We start from the raw sequence: 22,215 nt of genomic DNA, 5'->3' as shown, positions 1-22,215 counted from the left end.
TTGAATAGTTAAAATGGAACGTAGGAAAGTGTTTTCTGAGGGACAGAATGCTGGCTCTAAGTCAGGCGTGGGTTTCTGAGAAAGGAAGGCATCTCTTTTGGTTGCTGGTATGCTGGCAGAAGGAGGGGTCGGTGTATATTCAGCATTAACTGACTCGCCATAATTTTCACCCCTTAGGAACAATACAGAAGGGGGGACAATATCAAAATACTCTATTAATTAGCTGTGTCCCTGCAGTGTCTATAGCCTTAATTGCTTTTTTGTGAAACCCAATCTGTTTAGCAGATGACAGTAATGATCCAGTTTTCTTATGTTCTTGACACTTAGCCAGCAATTTTGGGCTATGGGTGAGATGACACTAATGGAAAAATGCCATAGAATTTCATTTGTACAGTTACACCGGTTGACTTCTCGCATATTAGATTAAAAATTTCTGGCATATTCTGCTGTGTGAAATGTTATTCATCCTATTAAACCTTGTTTTCCTTTTCTATTACCCTCTATTACTCCACCTCCAGTTGGGAATTCCAGGTGTAAATTCCAAGGCCACACTTGTACCTCTGGTCAGCAGCTTACAGTATTCCGTTTCTGAAAATGCCATAACAAATTCTAGATATGAATTCATAGATTATGAAAGGTTAATATGCACCGAGTACTGTAGAAGGTATAAAGATTTAGATTTACAAGGAAAGAAATGTACATTAATTTCCCCACTCCATTTTCTTACTTCTCTGAGGTATATAGTAAGATTTTGATGGTCCTTCCCATGTTGCAGGATACTCGTTCTGTTGATTACTTCTTGAAAATTAATTCCAGATAGTCGTGATAGTTGCATAAATTCTTAACCTGAGTAGATGCAGGTAGCATTAGCCTTCAAGAGCTTGGCTGCCATTGTGTTTCCTGAGAGCGAGGATCAGGTCCTTTGTGAAAGACAAGGAAGATCCTTCCGTGTAGTGTGTCGCTTGCTTGTGGATCATTGACTCTTCAGCTCTTTGTCTTTTCTGATACTGAATTGTTTTGCCCGACAGTTTTATTGAGATTAATTCCGTCATTTAACTTTGTGGTTTCCTTTGGTAGGTAACTCCGGGCTTTGTGCTTGCATCACAGATGTTCGTATTGAATCCAAAAGTTGTATTTCACATCATTCGGTAAACTTTTAAACACTAAAGGAAGAGCAGACTACTCCTCATTTATGGGACTTGTCCGAATATGTTGGGCAGTATGAGGCGGTCAGGAGGCAGCGTAATCTACGCTGCAGCATAGTACGCTGTGTGATGCTTAAACACCTTGTAATTCCTGAAAGGAGCAATCGCTTAAAAACAGATCTTGTGTGCATATATGTGCATAAAGTTACAAACACGCCTTTATGTGTGGATGTGTGCTATACAGTGGTTTGACTGGGAAAGACTGTAGAAAACAAAATGACATTATTTAAAAACACCTTTTGAAATTTGTGTGTAGTTTGGCCTTCTGCGGTTTCTGTTGTAGCTTTGGTTTTTAAAAAACAAGGTTACCGACTTTATTGAGACTGTATAGGTAGCAGGTGGATTTGTATGTCTGAACAGCCGCACTGTGATGTTGTTAAATGTCTTCTCAAGGTGATTGAAAGCTCCTCAAGAATGCTGTAAAGGGGGACTGAAACACAGGAACAAAAGTTGTATCTAGAGAGATGCCTTCAGGTTTAAAAACTTTAAAAAAAAATCTCTTAATCTAAAAATCCCCAGAAAGCCCTGATTTAAACTTTTGCCTGCAATGTTTTAACAACTATGACTTTAGATTGACACCTAAGATTAAAGAGACATTAATGTTTAATTTTTATTATTCTTGCCCTTACCGTGTCCCGGTGAGCCAGGATTTTGGCTGCTGTGAATCATGTTGCTCCATGGGTATCTTTGAAGGGGAGAATATTTGCTAGGGGTGGACTGCACATACAGGGGTCGTTTGTTTCTATTTTGGCTGTAACCCTCGGTCTTTCCGGATGGACCTCGCACAGCTGTGACTGTATGTAAGAATGGTGGAAGCGGAAACCTGTAACAAAAAAAGAGAGCGATATAGCCACCTTTCAAAAATACTTATGCAATGGAAGCTATTTCTTGAAGATATTTTAAAACAGTTTTTCCGAGACTCTGCAGCCTTTATTTATACTGGGTAATAGGCAATTGTATTCTGCATAGCGCTGAAGTGAAACTGTGAAGCAATAATTACGCTAATTTAAAAATGGAAAAGTACCGAGATTTGTCTCTTTCTAACTCTTAAAACATTTTCCTTGCTAACCTCAGGAACGTTAATATACAGAATAGTGTATTTTAGTATTAAAGGAGAACTAATCTTCACACTGTTCTTGGAGCAAGCTAGTAATTTAGTAGGTAGGTCTGAGGAAGTTATGTTACACTATATAAACTGTTAGCTAAATGTAAATAATCTCTAGTACTTCAATTTCTTTACATTCTTAAAAAGAAACCTAAGTAGCTTATTTGCTGTAATAGATGTTGAAAGCCTCTGTGCCTCCTGTTTACTAAGTGTTTAATTACCTAATGTATTTGGAAGCTACAGCAGTATGTGGCGCTCAGTCTTGGGCATGTTCTCCAGTTTTCATCATCTATTTATTGCAATGCTGTTGCTAAGATTTCACCATTAAATACTTCCGTGAAAGGAGCACAAACATGTCACTGACTGGAGTTGTTTTAAGCAATTTACCCAGAAAATGTGTATTTGTGTATCTTTAGCCTTTTAATTGTTTTTCTCCTAATCCCTATTTCTGCAACCGTGGCAAATTCTTTACATTGCCAGCATTTCTTGCACCATAGATGTCTTGAATATGATTATCTAATTCAGCTTTTTGCTGTTAGAGAGCATGCTATTAACTGAATAAAGAACTGATTCCTTAGTAGCCATTAAAGATCTCAAAGCATGCTTCCATAAGGTACCTCTAATCTCCTGCCCAGTATGGGACATCCCGTATGCCTACCAAAGGCTTCCTCTCTTGCTCCTCCATTCATTTCACGTCAGTATGGCGTTGTCCTTTGAAAGCCTCGGCCGTGTTGCAGCACGCTCCTCATTCTCTGCTCCGTCCGCTCCCAAAGGCTGCAGTGTACGTCAACAGAGGGTGAAAGGTTTGTAGGCTCCCTCGCTATCAAGTATGAATCAGCTAATACCTGTTTGCACCACTTTAAGTTCCAGCCCGGTTTTAAAATCCTTCAACCCAAAAAATGCTGCATAAATCAGCTACTGATACGAGTTTATAAGAGTCTGGTTGCAACGAAGTAAGTAGAATTTTGATTTGTGTTTGTTTTGCAGAGCCAGAGCTTCAACTGTGTGGAGAAGACTAAATGTCCGGGATCTAATGTGAGTTCTGTGCAGATACAGGGAGATTCAGATTATTTCATCAACCATCTTGGAGTACCTGCCACGCAGTTTTCTTATGAGGACATCAAAACATCAGAGGTAGTTACAAATAAAAATGGAAAAACTGAAAATAGCAGAAACGTAGAATTAGATTTCCTCAGGTTATATCCTTACATGACAAGCGTGTTGTAGTGGAAAGTTATCTCCTGTATGTGCATTTTTTCAGATCTTCGGAGGATTACCACAGAGCTTAAAAGTGACTGATTTTATAGGGGTGCGACTTTCAAAAAGACAGAGAAATATTTAGAACAAATGAAAAAAAAGAAATGGAGGACATTATGTTAAAAATGTTAATATTATCAATAGTATTACTTTTTACATACTATCTAAGCCAGCTTTTCAGGCTACTTTCAATGTAGAGGAAATGAGCTTTGATGTGGTTTTTTTTCCCCCCTGCACAGTAGGGTGAGACAGCCTTCAGAATGAATTTCATATCCATTTTCATACTGTGGGCAAAATATGCTTCTAGTATATATGTTGGTTGTAGAGGTCTGTGTGCTTGATTGGAGTCTTCAGAACACCATGTTTTATTCAGTCCACTTTCCTTCGCAAGGTAAGTGGAAGGCAGAGGCATGTTAGGCTGTTTGGAGACCAGGTTGGAACACAGATAAACTGTCAGGCAAGTTTGTCCTTCCTCAGCCTTCACGACTGTAGGTTATAGTTGCACCTGGACCGCTCAAACGTACCCTCTGTTGGTCAGCTGAGGATCAGGAAGCCTGGCATTAGTTATTTCAAGATAAAGCAGTCATGAGAACAGGTGCGTGTGCTCTTGTAAGTGTAACAATACATTGACTTCATATTCCCCTCCTTTCTCTTCTTGCACTGTGCTTATCTACGGATACACACATCTTTCCAAGGTCAAGAGCAAAGCTGAAGCTGCGTTGAACGGGAGTGCTTCCTGGCCCTGCACGCTAACGCGCTTCTAATTCACAAATGCACAACGAAACAGAAATATGACACATATTGGAGCGTTGTTGTGATGTTGTTGAGTAAATTGTAATAGATTAAGTCAAGAGTTTATATAAATAAGGAGACTTCTGTTTCTAAGCGTCACTACACCTATTAAGCAAAGTGTTCTTTTTAATATTAAACATAAGGCAAAGGCTGTAAGGAAAATGTGAAGGCAGAAGATCTGTGAGTGTAATCTTTATGACAGGCTTGTGGCCCAGTGCAAATTTCTGTTGTCACTTAGCAGCTATTCCACGTAGTTTTCATTCCAGATCTGTGCAGACAGTATCTACAGAGCATGAGAAGGAATCTGCAAACTTTGGTATATCAAAATAATAAGTATTTCTCAGGCACATTTACAGTATGAACGCTGAAGGTTCCCTTGGCTATTGTCTATTTCAATCCTTCCAGAGTTATTCTTCGTGTTCAGTTAATGTTGCCGATGCGCGTTTTGGGCTCAGCACAGTGCTGGAGATGACTCAGCAATGCAATTAAAGTCAGAAAAGAAAATATTTTTGTATTTCCTTAAATATGACACAGCAAATTTGATTTTCTGTAGAAAACTCAGCTTTTGTCCTTCTTGCAAAATCATTTTCTAGAGCTTGTGATAAGTGTAATTTGCAGTCTTGAACTTCATGTACTGCACCTCTCAGACGTAGGAGATCCTGACTCCGTGAGATCTCTTTCATGTGAGAAATAAATCTGCTTAGCAAAACGTGTACATTTCTTTTGGCGAAAGGATAGATTTTTCCCCTACAAGTGAAGTTACACAAAATGATTAAATTTGCATTCTTCTCTATATTTTTGTTATTTATTGTAGTGATTATTAACAGTCCTTCAAAACATAGGCTCATTGTCTCTCCTAGTGTGCAGTACTCTACCAGACAAGCAATCTGTTTACTGTTTACTCTTTATTGCAGTAGTTTATTGGGGATTCTGTTTATTGCATGAAACAGGGATAGTACTATTATAAGGCAAACTATATATATGTGGAAATTATTCTGGGTTTACAGCTGTATTAATAAACATTGCAGGAATTTCTGTTGTGCAGGTTAGCGAATGAAAATAATCTGTCGGGTTGCAGGGAGGGATCTTTGCGTGTTTGTTTCCAAGGCATTCAGCTTTTTAAACTATGCCTCAGCTTCATTGCAAAACAAGATCTGGATTTGGGAAAACAGACTTCAGAAACGGGATGATTTGACGTGCTTTTGCAGCCAGCGTTTTACCAGGTTGGTTTCTTCTGTCTGTTTTGCTGCTGTGACCTGCCCAGGAAATTCTCCTCTTCTGGAATATGCGTGAGTTGTTTATTTTATCCACCTGTCAGGCAGCGTGCAATGTCACACAAAACCGATGCTATCCCACTCTCAAAAAAACCTGTTTTGGAGTAAAAAAGCCCAAGAGCAGTGCCTTGTAATCTGCCTACAGAGCAACAGTTACAGGTCAGCTTTAGAAATGCATGTCTTACACAGTAAGTGTAATGCCAATCTGCAGAGAGAAGGTTGTAAAAGCTTTTCATTGGCAGGAACCTGAGGAGTAAATAAGAGGAAATAAAAGTTCTAAGAGGAAACGTTCAGACCAGAAGAGTAAGTAAAACTGTCTTGCTTAAAATTACCTAATACAGCGAACCACAGCCTCGGGGAGATTAACTCTGCATGGCAAATGCCTGTGGTCAGCTCTGTGAGCCAGTAAAGTGCATTCGAAGTATTCAACCACTAATATAAAAATGCACCAAGTGAAATGCAGCTCATTTGTTTACTAGCAGAAAACATGCAGCATTTTGGTCTGCTAGTAAGAAGTAAACTTGGAAGAATTTCTCAAGTGGGAAAAAACAGAATATTAACCCAATTTACGAGGCTTCTCTTGCGCTTGCTGAAGAAAACCTTCCTTTCCTCCCAACCTGTGGTGCGCTGGCTTCACCTCCACGTGAGGGTCACGGTCTGATTTGTAATGTACTAGGGGAAAGGCTGATACTTTTCCTAATACTTCAGACTCTCTTACTTTGAGGAGGATTCAAGTTAATGATTCATTTACATGGTAGATGTAAATAGAGCCTCCAAACAGAGAAGTAATGTTGATTTCAAATCTGAGTTGCTCTCCTACTGAAATCCAATATTTCTAAATCTATTAGTCCTCGCCTCAGTGGAGAATAATATTAGAAACATCTTCACTTAGCTTTACATCAACAAGAAAGAGCAGCAGGAAGCAAAAGAGGTCTTAGATCAGAGACTTGTCTTTGTTACTCCCTGTACTGCAATAAGAGCTAGATATCAATGGAATTATTCGATCGTGTGAACATTGGTACACCAGGAATAACAAATTGGAGCAAGTGAGTAAATTCCGATTCGGTTTTTCATGTGTGGACCATTTCTGTGCCCTTGAAAATATTAGTCATGTTTGTGTGACAATATATTTTCAAACCAGTAAACGTTATAACAGGTATAATACATAAATGTCCTCCGTAATGATAGAGGACAGATGGGCAAACCTGTGGTTTTGGATATGTCACTGTTCATTGTGATTCTGCTTAGTGTCTTAGATGTAAATTCTTCACCTGTGGTGTTTTTATTTAGTAAACAACATGACTGAAGCTCAGCTGCTGGTTACTTGATTGTAAATTAGGAATAAAAACGTAGGAATCCAGTGCAAACACTGGGTATGGTGCCGTGTGATCTGAAGAGCGTGCATCCGGTTTCTGTTTGAGTTCTTCATTGTTCTCTCTGAATGGGTAGACACTGATTGTGTGCCTGTGTAATAGAAAATACTGCTCTATAACTTAATAACTTGCCCTGTTTCTCTTCCCTCACGCGTCTGTTTTTCCTCCTTCTCTGTTGCTTTTTGACATCTTTTTAAATTTGCATGTTAAGGGAAAGTCTAGTATTAAATGGTTGATTTCAGTTGTGTGGCTGATAACTGTGTTCTTCCATATGAAGTAGCATTCACTGGAGACTCAGCTCTGCTCTTGTGAATGACCTCTACAAAATGCAAAAATAAAAGGGGTAAAAAATATTGGAACTTAACCTTTAAAGCAATAAAAGGCCCGTCATTCAAATCTGGGGCTGCGTTAACAGAAAGTGGGTTTACTCACAGTGAACCCTTACTTGTTAAGTAATACAGAATTGCCTATAACTGGAGACGAATGGAAAAGACGCATGAATCCAGAATACTCTGCATGATCCTGTTTGACGTGATTTGGAAAGCTGTTTCGTGACCATAGAGTGGTTTCTTTCAGAAAGAGGACACAATCGATGTGGTTTTGAGGCAACGGGTGGAAGGCCTGTACGGCGGCAGGGAGCTTGTTCCTCAGGTTCCTTGGTTCATTTCTTTACAAAGTCACTGAAACTAAAATCCGTCAGAATTTTGTTTGACACGCGCTCTAGCTGACCCTGCTGAAGTGTTTCAGCGATTAAATATGCCGAGTTCCTGCAATTCTATGTAATGGCAATTGAATTTGTTTAATTCCTCTGAAAATCAACTCGAAATTATTTCACATTCAGAGAACCAAAATAAAACCACCTTTTTTAACCTATTTAAAAAAAAAAAAAAGAGTCATATCTCTCTCTCTCTGTGGAGCAGGGTTTACCGCTGGTGCTATGAGGCATATTTAATGCAAATCTGTAAAGCACCTTTCACAATCCAAGTGATGTTTCTGAGACACAGTTGGTGCTTCTGGTCAAACCACTGCACTTGAGAACTTTAGGGTTTTTTCCCAGTTTAGCTTTTGTCTTCCCTTACTATTTTTTCCCACATCTGTGTAATGGAACAATGCTCTTGGTGAAAGGCTCAAAGCGTAAGCGTGAGAAGGATCCTAAAAGAACGAGGTAGTCAAGGTTATATTTTTATTAAAATGTGTGAAAGTGTCAGCTTTTGGTGCAGTTTTGGAGTTTTATCTATGAACTTTTAATGAAGTTCTTTGGAATATAAAATATTCTGCGAATACTGCAGTTGTAGCTTTGTTCAGCAGTAAAGATTACCTCTACTACAGAGGTAGAGTATTTTCTATTCCTGCTTCTTTAGCGGCCTCATCAAACACGGAAAGGAGGAGAAGATTCCGCTAAGCCAAGATTATGTGTGTCAGTACGTGGGGTATATGGAGGGAGGACACGCGAGTCTTCCATAGTGGTGTAACTGCTGAGGGAGCTCTCTCTTTCCAAGAAGTTTCCGCTGATCTAATTAAAACAGATTAATGTAAATTTTATATCTTAAAATATACCACATGTATATTTAAAATATAACACAGCTTTTGCAGTAGGGTGTCAAGGGTGCCTCCAGCCTTCTCCAGAAAGTTGTGTGGCATAAACCCTTCCGTTCATCTTCACACTGCATTGATTATATATAAATATAACACCAGGACCAACAGCGTGGTCTGGAACATTTTGTGTTGTCTCCTGTCTCTAGCCACAGTTTTAGCTGTCAGAGAGACTCAGAACTTCGGGCATTTAACCGTACCTCCTCTTTTAATAGTCTTCTGTTTCTCTTATTTCTCTCCCTTGTTTCTTTAAGCTTTGCCTTTTTTTCTTTCTACATGAGCATCGTCCTGTATAACTTTTCCTGTTCTTGGTGGAGCAGCTTAAAAACATAGTTTGCTCTACGGGAATCAACATTTTGCTCTGATGGGCACGCTTGCCCTTTTTCCCTCATGGAAGGGGACAGAGGAAAGTAATTTTTAAAAGATCTGTATTTGGAAGTGTAGTAGTGGATTTCTTCACTAAAGAGAAAAGAACCAACCCCTTAGCTGCAAGTTAGCTAATTTTGACTGCGTCTGTCGGAGCACAGTTTATAGCATAGTTGCTGAAGTACTGGGACACAAGTAAGTCACAGAGACTGAGAAAAACAGCCTTGCTTTGGCTGCCTAATGTTTGAGTACAAGAGAAAATATAATCTGGATTTGCCGTGGTTTCAGTTAGGGATTTGATTGTTTCCTCACTATTGTAAATCAAACAACGTTAAATTGCTCAGCGCTTTGAGGCCATTCCGATCACTTGCAAACTTAAGCTGGTACGGAGTATTTTGAGCTTTTTTCCAAGATGGAAACACACTGTTACCATCCATTTCTGTGTCATTGCAGTCAACAGTTTCGTGAGGAATCCAATTTTTAAAATAATAGCTAGATGATTTCCCGTGTTACCTGCGTATTATTCATCCTTCTCAGTGCGTCCTATGATTTCTACCTGATAACGCAGAATCCTAGATCCCTTCTGTGATAGTGTGGTAGGTTACATCAATGTTAGCATTATCGTTTTGTTTGGAAAGAAAAAACCACAAGTTACTGCACATTATTAAAAAAAATAACCCTACCCTCTTTTTTTTTTAGTTATTTCTTGATGGACACATATTTAGCATGAAATATTTTATGGTAGCTGTCCAAGTTTGGGTATGCAGGGATTACAGAACATTTACTTTTACACCTAGACCATAAAAGTTGTTTTCCGTGTCTTCACTCAAACTTAAGTACAGGCAAGAAGTATAAAAATTACCTGTCACATTATTCACAGGCTAGACCACGATGCGTAATACCATGGACCACTAAGCTAATTTAGACGAAAAATGAAAAGAGATTTCTTTATGGAAGGCATTTGTATGTAATATATGTAGAAGAGTTTAGAATTGTGACAGTTTGAGATTGTATCCTCTTTAGAGAGAATGCATAATGGTTTTTATTTCTGTTGAAATATGCATAACTTTTTGAAGGTAACTTTCAACTTTCATTAGAGCCCTTAAAAGTGATTTTAGCCCACACTGGTGTAAAAAAGAGGCCAGTAAATCTTAACTCTTCAACAAATGTAGCGGCTCAGTTGTGTTTACCGTCTGCCTCCGCTCCCCCCCCACCCCCACCCCAATCCTGCCCTCTTTTCTTCCTTTTTTTATCACTCTTTGGGGACACTTACTGCGGTTTCTTGATTTCAGTATTTCCATGCTTAGGCTGACACATCACGCACTTCTTTCAAAAGAAATCAAAAGCTTTCCAAGTTTTCTTTGTTATGAGAAAAGAAACAGAGGAGCTGTCCTTGATGGAGAGAACTTAGGGTCTAGTTTACTAAAAAATAACTCCTGTGTTGCACGCTGCTTTTCTCTTTCATGTGCCTGTGTTCGTGTAGAGGGAGGGCTTAGGCAGCATGGGGTGCTCTTCAGTGCATCCAGCTTGTGTCTTTTTAGAAGTGAACGGGAAGCTGGTGTTGACACCGATTTCTGTGTGGGGACAGTACTGAATGTCTGTAAGTTGCGGGGTTCCAGCACCGGTGGTTAGAAGCACCATTGTAACCCTGCGTTATGGGGACCTTCAGCTGCTCCTCCATTTCTTGAGGTTCTTTGTGTCACGGTGAGGTTCTGAACTGAGCATACAGATTCGCAGGAAGCAGGGTGGCATGGGGAGGTGCGGGGTGTTGGCCGTGTGTCAGGACTCTATCCAGTCAGCCAGACTGGCGGCGCTGGGACCTTACCACGAATCTCTCTGTCCCACTGATGACTGGGAGAGTCTGTTTCCTATCATTACTGATTCACTCATGTACTGAGTTGGTTCCAATTATGGCCTTGATGTGATGTTTATATTATTCAATTTTAGTTTAGTTAAAGTGTCTAAGTAATTAGCCTCTGTGAGAAGTTTAATTTAATTAAAGTGGAACTTGTAGGAAGCATTTGGAGGGGGTTTTAATTTTCAGATTTGCAACTGCCTTATCTATCATCCCCGCACAGGTAATTCAGTAGTGCAGTTGATGGCCACTGGCTCTATTACCACGTGAATAGCTACATCCGTTAACATTATAACCAGCACATTGTTTCTTAGATTTTACAAAACCACCAATGAAAAGATTCTGGGTAACGTGAGAAATTTAACTCCACAAACACAGCCTTGTACCTGTGTGAGTATATCTAAGGCAAACACGAGTTCTGCAATCTATGGTATCTTTTATTGAGAGCTATTTTTGTATCACTATTGTAGTTCACTGGTCAAACAGTTAGTGCTTAAAGTCAATCAATTTTTATGTTCTGAAGTTTCAGATCTCTCTATTCCTAATGCAGTTATCTCAACGTCTTGCATCACATCATTGATCTCACTGTTACTCCATACCCAGATCATTTTCTCCTTTATTTCCAGTATGTCCTCCAGTCCCTTTCCAGATAGGAAGGCATTAGTTACTGCCTGGAGATTTCACACTGACTACTTGGATGATCTACAGCTGACCAGGCTCTTCTGGTAAATTTTATGCTAAAACAGTATAAAATTCCTCTTATTACAAAATATGTTATTACAAAATAACATATTTTAAATAATTATAAAAATTCTCTGTTATTATTTATGTCCTCCTGGATTGTCACCCAGTCAGTACCAGTTAAGCTATCAGATCCAAGTATATTTATCAAGAACTTGAATTAGAAGCATCGTGGCATCATTTTCTTTGAAGGATTGGGGTAGACCATATACAAAGACGTGGTGTGTTTACTTCAGCCTTAGCTGCTCAAAACAGAACTTGCAGGCCTGTGGCATATGCGTGAATATCCGTAAAAGAGGATTGGCGCCAGTTGTTTGACCCTGATATTCCAGGGAGATTCTTACCCTAAACAGAAGCCCTATTTCCCCTCCTGTATCCAGGCTAACAGAGTTTGCATAACAGCAGTGTGTTGTTGTGATGATCTGCAATTTGGTAGCTTTTCCATCTAAAAATACAGCTCTGCATGGCTCCCCTGCTCCCTGTTTTACTCCTCCCCTTTCTCCCTGGTATATGTTAAATTTTTAAAGGAAATACACAGCTTGTAGCTGCCCATGGGGATTTACGGGAGATGTTTCATGCATGTGTGAAAGAATCAAAGTACTAGTGTGCTTAGAATACCAGAGAATACCAGAAATTCTTTGCAAAGGAGCAAACGTGTATCAGCCTTGGAATGGCAGGCTGCTTGGGAGCCCAGGATTTCCTTTTTCTAAACTGTCTCTGGAGAGTTTGGTGCTGTTGCATTTGCTGCTGGGAGGTTTTGTGAACTTTGTAGTAGAACTTTAAGGTCAACAAGGTGTAGCAATGGGAGTTAGATGTGTCAAGGTGGAGAGAGGTTTCATTTTCATTCATGGACAAGGGATGAACTACTAGTGTGTAACAAAATATAGTTCAGCCAGTCCGCAGTAGGTTGTCTTGGGACTGCTTGTGAAGGTAGGACCAAACTACGGCTGCTTGTGTGTCTTGCCTTTCTCATTGATGGGCTGTACTGGCTTTATAATAGCTATGCTTGTGTTTATTCATGCTATATTTCTTCTGACCAACATGTTTTTTTCTGTCTGTCTTAAGCATAAATTAGTGCTTTTTAATTTCTCAGTGTGTTCAGGGGTTGCTCAGTGCGGTACTCATCAGCAATACATTAATACATTAGTCCATCTGTTCTTTTGGACGCTAATTTAGTTGAATTTGGTAGTGAGAGTATGCTGAAATTGTTGAGGTTAATGACCCAGTGTTTTACAAGACAAAATACATTTGATGTTCACTTGATTGCTTGAGTTATTTTATTGAATAATATTAATATTTAGCTACTTAATTTCATGGAAGAGCACCTTTGTTATTCCACTAATGTTCGTGAAACTGATGACATCCTCATCAGTTGGGTACATTATTTCGCTCCAGAAGAATCTGTTTGGTCTCACAAATCCTAGTGCTTTGACGTTCCAAACATTCCACGGTGCAGGTAAGAACCTAAATTCTTTTCATAAACCTTCTGTACAGTAAGGAAAATGCACGGCTTCTTTAGCATTGACGCTGCGTGAATACGTGTTGCTTCTGTAAACTCGGTCCTCAGATTCGCTCATAGGCTCTTCATTTTCTTGGAGTTGACTGAGGCCTGTTTAAGGTCAATGGAAGAAAGGCAGCCTGGAAGTTAACAGGGTCAATGGGATATGGGAAAACACATGAGAAATTTGCTTAGACACCAATTACTGCTTCTGTCGGATAGCCTACTGAAGCATCTAGTTACTGAAAACATGTATTATCTAAGGAGAGAAGGCACGGGATTATCGGTCCTCCCTGGAGAAGTAAATGGGGTGTTGGCGTTCAAGGTAACGTTTTACCATTGCTGTTCTGAGCGGCTAAATTCAACAGGTCAACGAAAAACCTTCTGGTAGGGGATCTGCACTAAGGGTCAGAACCTGGTTTGTGTCAGCAGATATTAGTTGTGTGGCACTCAGCTTAGTCTCTAACACTTAGTACTAAAATACTAAATACTAAAATTTATTACTTAATACTAAATACTTAATACTAAAAAACCCAAGACCTCTGGACTGCCAAACAGCTGTGATTTGAGTCAGCGATACATTCTCTCAAGTAAAATGTGCGATGTTTGATTGCATGATCTTATTATGGGCATTAAAGAACTGTTTAATCAGGCTTTTGACAAGTAAATATTGTCTTTGAAGGCATTATTGTTGTTTGTAGCAACAGGCGATGCTGATTCTTACTGCAGGATGATGAGCCTCCCACCTACGCAATATCTGTCCAATGGATAAAATCAGATTTCTTCATTCAGTGTAATAACTGAAATAGTTTTTTAATGCACTACAAATAAAAACTGGAAATAAGAAGCATCGAGTCAGGAAATAAAAGCATTTTGCTTCATAATATTTGTGAAAATGAAAGATATTGTCGCTGGGACTCATGGCCTATAGCAGGACATTGTTAGGATGATCTTACTGGCACTACATGTTTTCCGTGTAACTTAAATACTCACAGTCGATCATAAAATGTTACAGCATGTTTTTGCATCCTTCACACCGCTCGTTCAAGAAAAGGGGTCTCCTTTACACGCAGTGAATCTGAACTGGGCCTCCTATTTCTGACCTTCTGAAGCTTTGGGAAGATGCTCAGTGAGGTTCCAGATTCCTGGCTTGGGCTGCTTCCTCCTACTTAAACTGCTGATCCTGCCTTCAGTTTAAAAAGTGCCAGGGGAAAACTGTAGAGACGAAATAAAGCTATGCAAGTGTCCTGATATCTTAAAAGTTGCTTCCTTCGTGCGGCGATCTGTGAGTTTATGGCTTCACAGTGATTATTTCGATTCACTTAAAGTTGCAAGGAAGAAAACGTTAAATTAAGAGAGATGAGAGAAAAGTGCTTATATTCTTTTCGTGTCTGGTGACTGTTGGCTTGAGGTTTTCTGGCTACAATTAAGTTGAAAAATAAAATAAATTGCACAGCAGTGATTCCAAATCTGCCTCTTCTGTTTTCCGTGTAGTCTGATTTGGCAGGCCTTGCTGATTTTGTCCAGCATCTGGTGACACCACAAGGTCAGTGCGCGTCTTTACCAGAACATCGAAACAGAAAACAGATTTGGTTTTGTTTCTTTTCTACAAGTTCTTCAGTAAATTGAAATGGTAAAAAGCACAAAAGAAAAGCCTCTTGTCAGAAACTCCTTGACATGCCCGTTGTCACAAAGTAGGGTCATTCTGACTGACTGAGGTTTTTGACGTAAGTTAGGCTGTGGCGCCTGCAAAGCTTTGCTTTCTAAAAATAATTTTAAAAGCACACACACATTTTATGTCTTGAATTTCATTTAAGTAACCAGTGAAAACCAACTTTTGTATCACCTTATAATCCCGTGTGAATTTGGGGGGGGGGAATATTTAATTAGGTAGCAAAAGCATTTGCTGGAAAGGGAAAAGTCAGCCTACTGGTGAGATGCAGAGCCATGCACTCTCTTCTGTGATATATCTGCAACTTCAGGGGCCTTCGTTAGTGAGAAATCCTATATGCCATATAGCAATGCCGGGTGTTAGTCCATTGATTCAGTTTAACCCCCACATTAGAGAACCACACTTTGGCTTTGGTGTGTTCTCTGCTAGATAATCCACTTTTTTAGTAAATCTGTTTAAAAATCAGCTTCAGTCTGCAGCACCCTCCCAAACTAAAAGTATTCCAGATAGCTGATGATACGCCATATTTTAGTCTATGCGATCCTCTTTTCCATCACTCTTTTTTTGATCCTTCTTCCAGTTCAATCTCTTAATACCCTGCCAGGAATAAAAAAAGGAAAATGGAGAAGAGGTGGTCTTCCAGCCTAGCTGAGGTGAAACACCTGTTTCACAAAGGAATACAATTGTGTATTTGCTGCCAAGGCACCATACGCCAGTTGCTTACCTTAGGGTAAAATGGAAGAAGGAATTAGGGAGAGCCTGCAGCGCACGTTTCAGAGGTGTTTTCGTTCTTCTCACTGGTCTCTCTTTATCCTTTCTTCTGACGGGCGTTCTCCTTCATGCTATGCCAAATTTTTGGCAATGGTTTTGAATGCAGATGCAGGCAAGTCCTCGTGCAATTGTAAGCGCCTGGATTTCTGGGTAATAGTTTTGGGCACCAGCATAACTTTATAGCATGTGTTCTGCAGGTGAATTCAACCTCCCGACTCAACTTGCTTCCCCGGTTGATTCTGAAGGTGAGCACTGACTGCTTGCTTTGCGTTTTGGTGACCAGACGCTGCGGGTTTGTGTGTGTCCCTCGGGTTGCTGCAATTCTGCTCTCCGTGCTGTTGTATTACAAACAGGCAGAAAGAGTGAAACAGGTTGATAGTTCATAGAACAGGCAGGTATATGTGTGCCAGGTAACAGATTATAGTCTCAGTCCTGATGCAACAGCTTTACACCCCTAAATTCTCCTCTACTAGACATTATTCTTTGGTCTACGTGAAGAAAATAAACAGCTTTCTCTTGGCTTTCATCCCTTTTTTGTGTATTTGCTTTGCAGGCTTTAGCGGTGTTAGATTAGCATGTTTATACTGTTTGGCCTACCTGTATAAATTTCAGAAGGATTTTTGCTCTCGCTGCTTACTCTGTGTTGCACCTTCCTAAGAGTCTTTTGCTTTTGTGCAGTACAAAATTGGTGGCACGACGTTGAGAAGGGCAAAGGTGGCGCAAACACGGGCAGTACAGACAAATATTGTAAAGGGTGAGGTCAAACTGATTAAATAACTTTAGTCTAAAGACTGTGTTTTTTCCAGGCTGAGCATTATCGCTGAGTGGAGAAACCTCCAGTGCATGTTGCTTTCAGAAGAATAAACCAACAAACAAAAAACCCCAAAAAAGCCATCCTGGAGGTATTCATATATTATTCACCAGGTTAAGGATAGAGGGGTGTTTTCTTAAAAATGCTGGGGAATTTTCCACAGGCAAGAAAGGTCTGTTCAGGCAAGGAATGAGGGCACATTAAGCAATTATTAGTTGCATAATTTGAGCTTTCTAACTGGTAATTTAACTATTTCTAAAGTAATATTCAAGAAAAGAGGACTGTATGTTGTGGATGCAGGATTGTTCTGGCCTAGTAAAGGAAATCGTTCTATGTACCACAGAACTATTTCCAGTTCTAAGATGGTGTGTGGTAAAATTTGATTAATATTTTTTTTTTTAATGACAGCAAAATAGATCTCTAAAGTATGTCTTGGTATTTACTCTGTTTTACATTAAATCACCAGAAGTGCTGTGGGATTTTATTCATGATTTAAAATGCATTGGTTGAAAGGTGGCATATAAATTGAAGGTATGCTATAAGGCGGTACACAAGGGATGGCAAATTTAATACCTTTAGAAGGTGAAGCATTCTGTTCACTTAATTAGTTGAGGAAGGATAATATAAGTTAGAAAAATGAGCCAAGTAAATCAGAAATGAATTTTAGTGCAAGTGTCCATCATAAATAAGCAAAAGTAAGCCAGGTTTGGGGTTTTAAGGGGTTTTTTTCCTGCATTTTCGATCCCCATATAATCGATTCATAAATCAATTAATTACTGCCATGAGACCTGAGGGCAGCAGGAAATCAGGTTCAAATTAAAAAGAAAAGGAGGCAATTTGTTTTAAGATTGAAAGGTGAATGCTGAATCGAAGTTTAATCAGAAGTGACCCATTATTTGAAAAGTGGAACATCAATGTCTTTCTAATTTCACAGAATGCTTCATTAAATGAGTATTGAAAAGATCGCATTAACAGATCATTCCAAGAGGAAGATGAGAGAAAGGGGAGGGTTTGGAAGCCTGCTTCCAAATACATGTTATGCTTGTTCATTTCTCTCCTGAAGAGCTCGTAGAGGAAGCAAATCATTACATTGGGACTTCAAGGATTATGGGTGTGGTGCCTTCTAGATCGTACAGAACATGTGATGAAAACATAGCTTCATACCAGAAGAGCAAATGTTCTGAATCCGTTTGGATAGCTGACTTGGGGTTCGGCCACACAGCTCACTTGTGTATTTCAAACACTTACGCCCTAGTATTCCTTTCCATCTAAGCTGTGTAGGAGGAGCAAGACCTTCTGCTCCATGAAGGCACCGAAATTAAGAGAACGGGTAAGAATTGTATACTTTCAGTGTTTGCATCTGTCACCACTGAACGCGGGATGAGTGTGGAACGACTAGGACCCTGACCTGTGTGTCTAGAGTAGGGTGGGATAACAGCCCTTGGAGCGGTGTTTCCCTGCTGTACCGGTGCCTGATCCACCAAGGTTTCGATTCCAGAGAGAGAATATTTGTCTAGATGGAGCGATAATCTGATCTTGTGTGGCAAATGTAATTCACTGATCATTCCCTTCACCGGCTCTGTGAGGTACTCAAGAATGAATATAAATAATGTAATTCTTTTTAAGTTATTGATTACAATACGTGAATGATGATGAACAGCATTAGCAGCACCGTAGCGAAATGACAGTGTTTCTCAACCTCCCCCCAGTCAAATGACGTGGCTCCAGTAACTAGTGAGCAAACTTAAAACGAAGATGAATAGGTGTTTTGAATTAATCTTGAAGTATATATTTCATCTTTATAATAAATTACTTTGTGCATCTTCTCCCTGAGATCTAAAAAAGAAAATAAAATAGTTTTCTGAAGGAAAAAATCACTTCATTTATTATTCAGATACTTGTGTGACAAATTATACAACACACAGATGCATCACTGGACACAAAAATTTGTGTGAGGTGGTGCTAATTATGTTTATATTTATTAATGTTTTTTTTTAAGAAAGTCGTGGGAGCTTACTACCAGAAATAATCTTCTAGAAATGTATGGAAATAGTGATAGACTATTGATCATGGAGGCATTGATTTGTAGAAAAAGTTAACAAGCAAACTTACCAGCACTGTAACATTCCTTTTTGAGACATACCTTTCACAGAGTTTTCTTGAACATGTCTGCGGAACATGTCACGCCGTTCAAAGAAGCTTAATCTCGCCGTGAACGTACTAGCTCAGGAGGTGGAATGAGCATCTGTAGGGAACTGCGCCTAAGCTGAGTAGTTCTGAGCAGAGCATGTTGGCATATGACATCACCGATGCGATGATAATGCACGTGTCCCCGACGCTTGTTCGGGAAGAGAGCTGCCAGCGCTGTGCCCAGTGAAGAGCTAGCTCCTGGATCCATGGGAGGTGCTGCACTGTGTAGTACAAACCTCATTCCGATTCAGCAGGCGTATATCAGATACCGCCATTTTATCCCCCGGGGTACATGAGTAAGATACTTGATATTGTTTGTTTCGAGGAAGAGGGCAGGGTTTTTTTCTCTGCTTCTTTTTCATGTCTTCTATTTGAATTGAAGTTAACAGCTCTTTTAGCTAAAGCTGGTTTTCTGCAGTCTTTGTGTGGCTTAGAACGCAGCGTGCGAAAGAGCAAAGCTCAATCACGTACGAAGAGGTTGTACAAGCCAGAACAAAGCATCCGAATTGCTCTGTTTGTTTGCCCACTGCCTGATGCTTAAAACAATTAACCCTACAGAGTGTGTTTAGCAAGTAGCGGAGTGCCAACCTTACAAGTCAATCCTGCTAAAGCTCAGATCGGTTTTAATATTTTTTTAACCAAAGCTTTATTTGGCCACTGCTCAGCATGTGATCTCCGAATGCAAATAACTTAATGGCTGGTGAAGAATGTGTTGGGCATCGTTACCGCGTCCAATGCCCCTGAAAAGGGGCTTCACTTCTTGTGAGTCAAGAGTGTGGTGAGTCTTTTTTGGAGTGCAAAGGCAGAAGCTATTGAAGATCAGTATATAACAAGAGGAGGAAGCTGAAGAGATATTAGTCTAGTAGATATGGGAAGCTGGTATTTGGAAAGGACTTGCTTCCAGAACGTTGTCAAGATTGCCTCACAGTCTGGGGAATAATCTAGACCAGAAAAACTATTCATCTTAAATACAGGACCATGTCAATCTCGAAAGACTCGAGACATTTTTCAAAATTATTTTCGTAGAGATGTAATTGTAGTATAATCTCATGATGATTTAAGCATTTCTGAGCGGGGGATATTGTCAGCTTCTTATTGCTGCTAGTACTATTTTATACATAAGTTCACAGAACATAAAAATTGCACTCAGAATTGGGGTACTCTCTTATTGGGCCCTATGTAAAGCTCCAGAACTAGCACATATGAAATGTATGATTATGAATCTGGCAAAATATATTCATTTGATGAGTCACACCCCTCTGCTTAACCTTTCTTAATGGATGTGTTTTCTTATATTCTTATTACTGTTCCTCTCCAGAAAAAAAATGAGTGCCATTGAAAGAGGCATGCAAAACATTAGTTCTAGGCCTAGCCTAACTTAATCTGAACCTGGATACTTCCCTAGAGGTTCTGCCAGGGCTGTCAAACAAAGGACAAGACTAGCTTCCCAGCACTCAGATGCAAAGACGTGCTACAAGGAGGCATGTTAATGAGAGGCTCGTAGTCCCTCTGCAGTCCCCGGTCGATCCCTCTGGTAAGCCTGGGTGTGATTCTCCGAGGCACACAGTGCATCGTACACTAAATACGAAATACAGTAAAGGACGTTAGGGCATTCTTGCTAAACGCAATCATGTATTTAGGTTCTGGCATCCAAAATTAATATCAAAACCCAGAATAAGATCCATGGACAAGGAAAGATTTAGACCTTCTAAAAGGAGATAGAAAATACTGAACTTAGTTGCTTCGAGCTAACCAGACCTTGGCAGAGGGCTTGAGGTGCAGTTGAGTTCCTCTTCAGCACACAGGTATACGCAGCGGATGCACCTCTGGTTATTTGTGCACAAGAGTTCACTTTGAAGGGTGTGTTTAATAGAACTGCTCGTATCTAGTACATTTTAGAACGGCATGATGCTCGTGTACCGTCACGTCCTCCTACTTTTCTCTGAAATAGCTTTGGCCATCGTTTCTGTGCTTCTGTACTGAACTCCTTGCTGTTGGTGAACAGTGAGCGTACTCAAAGTATGCTTACCAAACCGAGCATCTCAGTCCATCAAGGTGCACCTCTACACCTCTTTTTATACCAGGCGGGGATTAGATGGGCACTAGGTTCCTACCTTTTCCAAGAGGGGCAATTCAAGTCGTGCCTGAAAAGCAAAACTAGAGGCGCTCCACAAGGGATAATTTTAGGATATATTGTCTCAGGAGGTGTAAGGCTGTAGAGAAAGACTTTTCTTTTCAGATTAGTTTTGGGGTTATTATACCAGGTTTGGGAACATAGGTTTAAAATTACTCCCGTTTCAGGCATCTGTGCAGCTTTGAGGCTCGGGTTTGGTTTGCATTGTTTTTGTTTTTTTTTTCTAATTTCAGTCCACACCTGGGTATCAGTTGTTTGTTTCCTTGTGACAGCAAAAATGCAACCTAACTTCTTGCTTTCTTACAGTACAAGATGAGGTGAACATCTTGTACAAATAATATATTAAGGCTGCCTGGGGTTAAAAAGAGTGGTCAATCTGAAGGATATAATTCTAGGGAATTGACCAAAACCCTGTATTTTGTAGGTGATACTACTGTATACAGAAGTAAGATGGTTTCAGAAGAGAAACATATATTATTTGATTATTGTGTTTATCTTCCTTCAGAAGAGACTAAATCCTCGTGAATTTAATAAAATGTCTGATTGCTGCCTGGCTCAGAGTGAAATCTGTGTGGATGTTTTTGCTCCCTCTAGGCAAAATTTTTTTGCTGCTTTGGGAAGCATAATTGCAAAGACAACTGCCGTTCCAGGGAAAAAAGTCATAAGGCGTTAGGGGTTTTTTGCCTCTTTCGGGGACTTGGAATCAGTTAATTAGATCAGTGAAATAAGTTCTAATAATCGGCAAAACTTAAGAACAATTTGAAGGGTTTTTCAATCTCTGAGCAAAATCCAATAAGCATTTGAAGGAGGAAATCAATGTGGAATCTTAAAAGGCTTCTTATTTCTTTCCCACAGAATTCTAGCTTTCTCTCCGAAGCTCTTTTTCCTGTACCCGCAACAAAAACTGAAGAGCTGGATCCCTCCTTCAGCCTGCACGAGACCATTGCAAAGGTAACAGAAATGGAGATGTCATTTACACGTGTTTTCTTTCACACGGCTAAATTTGAATTTGTTAATAATTCTGAAAGACAATCTGTTTTTTTCCTGTGAGCTTTGAACATGGTTAAAAGTTGTGGAGTTTTTTTTTCACTGAGATTCACCTTTGGAATAGTCTTTACTGTTATATCGGTCAACTTGTGTGATCAGAACACTTTTATGTGCAAACGCTTAATTTCTTGTGATTCACTTGTGGTTTTCATGATTCACGTTACACTTACTGGCACGAGTGCAGGGCGTTGAGCCCCACTAGATGGCAGGAAGTAACAAGCTTGTCACTGTCAATTTTGTCAGTGAAGAGGGCTCCGAGGGCACCTTCACATGCAGGTGCTTGGTTTTACGAGCTGTCACAGTGCGCTCACGTGGGAGGAAGGGGTGGCCATCCCATGGCTCTGAAGAGTGCTCTGCAGAGGCGATGCTCCCAAAGTTAATGCGTTCTGACTCCCCTCTTGTCGCTCCAGTACGATACTCCCTCCATGTTATTTATTAACACAAACAAAATTACTCCTTGCTCTGAAGCGCTCTTTCCTCACTCTGCAAGCCCTGTTTCTACAGAGACGTGACTGCAAACGAGCCCCGCGT

General features: G+C 39.9%; 1 protein-coding gene across 11 annotated transcripts in view; it reads left to right on the top strand.

The window, feature by feature from the left end:
• The window catches only part of NAALADL2 (N-acetylated alpha-linked acidic dipeptidase like 2), a 503,571-nt gene that overhangs the window by 404,643 nt on the left and 76,713 nt on the right, over positions 1-22,215 (top strand). For all 11 annotated transcript variants that reach the window (XR_012661452.1, XM_075098454.1, XM_075098450.1 and 8 more), the window contains 2 exons: positions 3,298-3,444; positions 21,493-21,588. Coding sequence is in view for 10 of the 11 variants with exons in the window: in XM_075098454.1 (XP_074954555.1) it covers positions 3,298-3,444; positions 21,493-21,588 (243 nt within the window). In the remaining variant the exon portion in view is untranslated. The remainder of the gene's footprint in view (positions 1-3,297; positions 3,445-21,492; positions 21,589-22,215) is intronic.

The sequence above is a fragment of the Phalacrocorax aristotelis genome, chromosome 7, assembly GCF_949628215.1.
Source record: "Phalacrocorax aristotelis chromosome 7, bGulAri2.1, whole genome shotgun sequence".
Classification (NCBI taxonomy): Eukaryota; Metazoa; Chordata; class Aves; order Suliformes; family Phalacrocoracidae; genus Phalacrocorax; species Phalacrocorax aristotelis.
The sequence above is the reverse complement of the archived record's forward strand: the minus strand, read 5'-3'. Positions and strand labels throughout refer to the sequence as shown.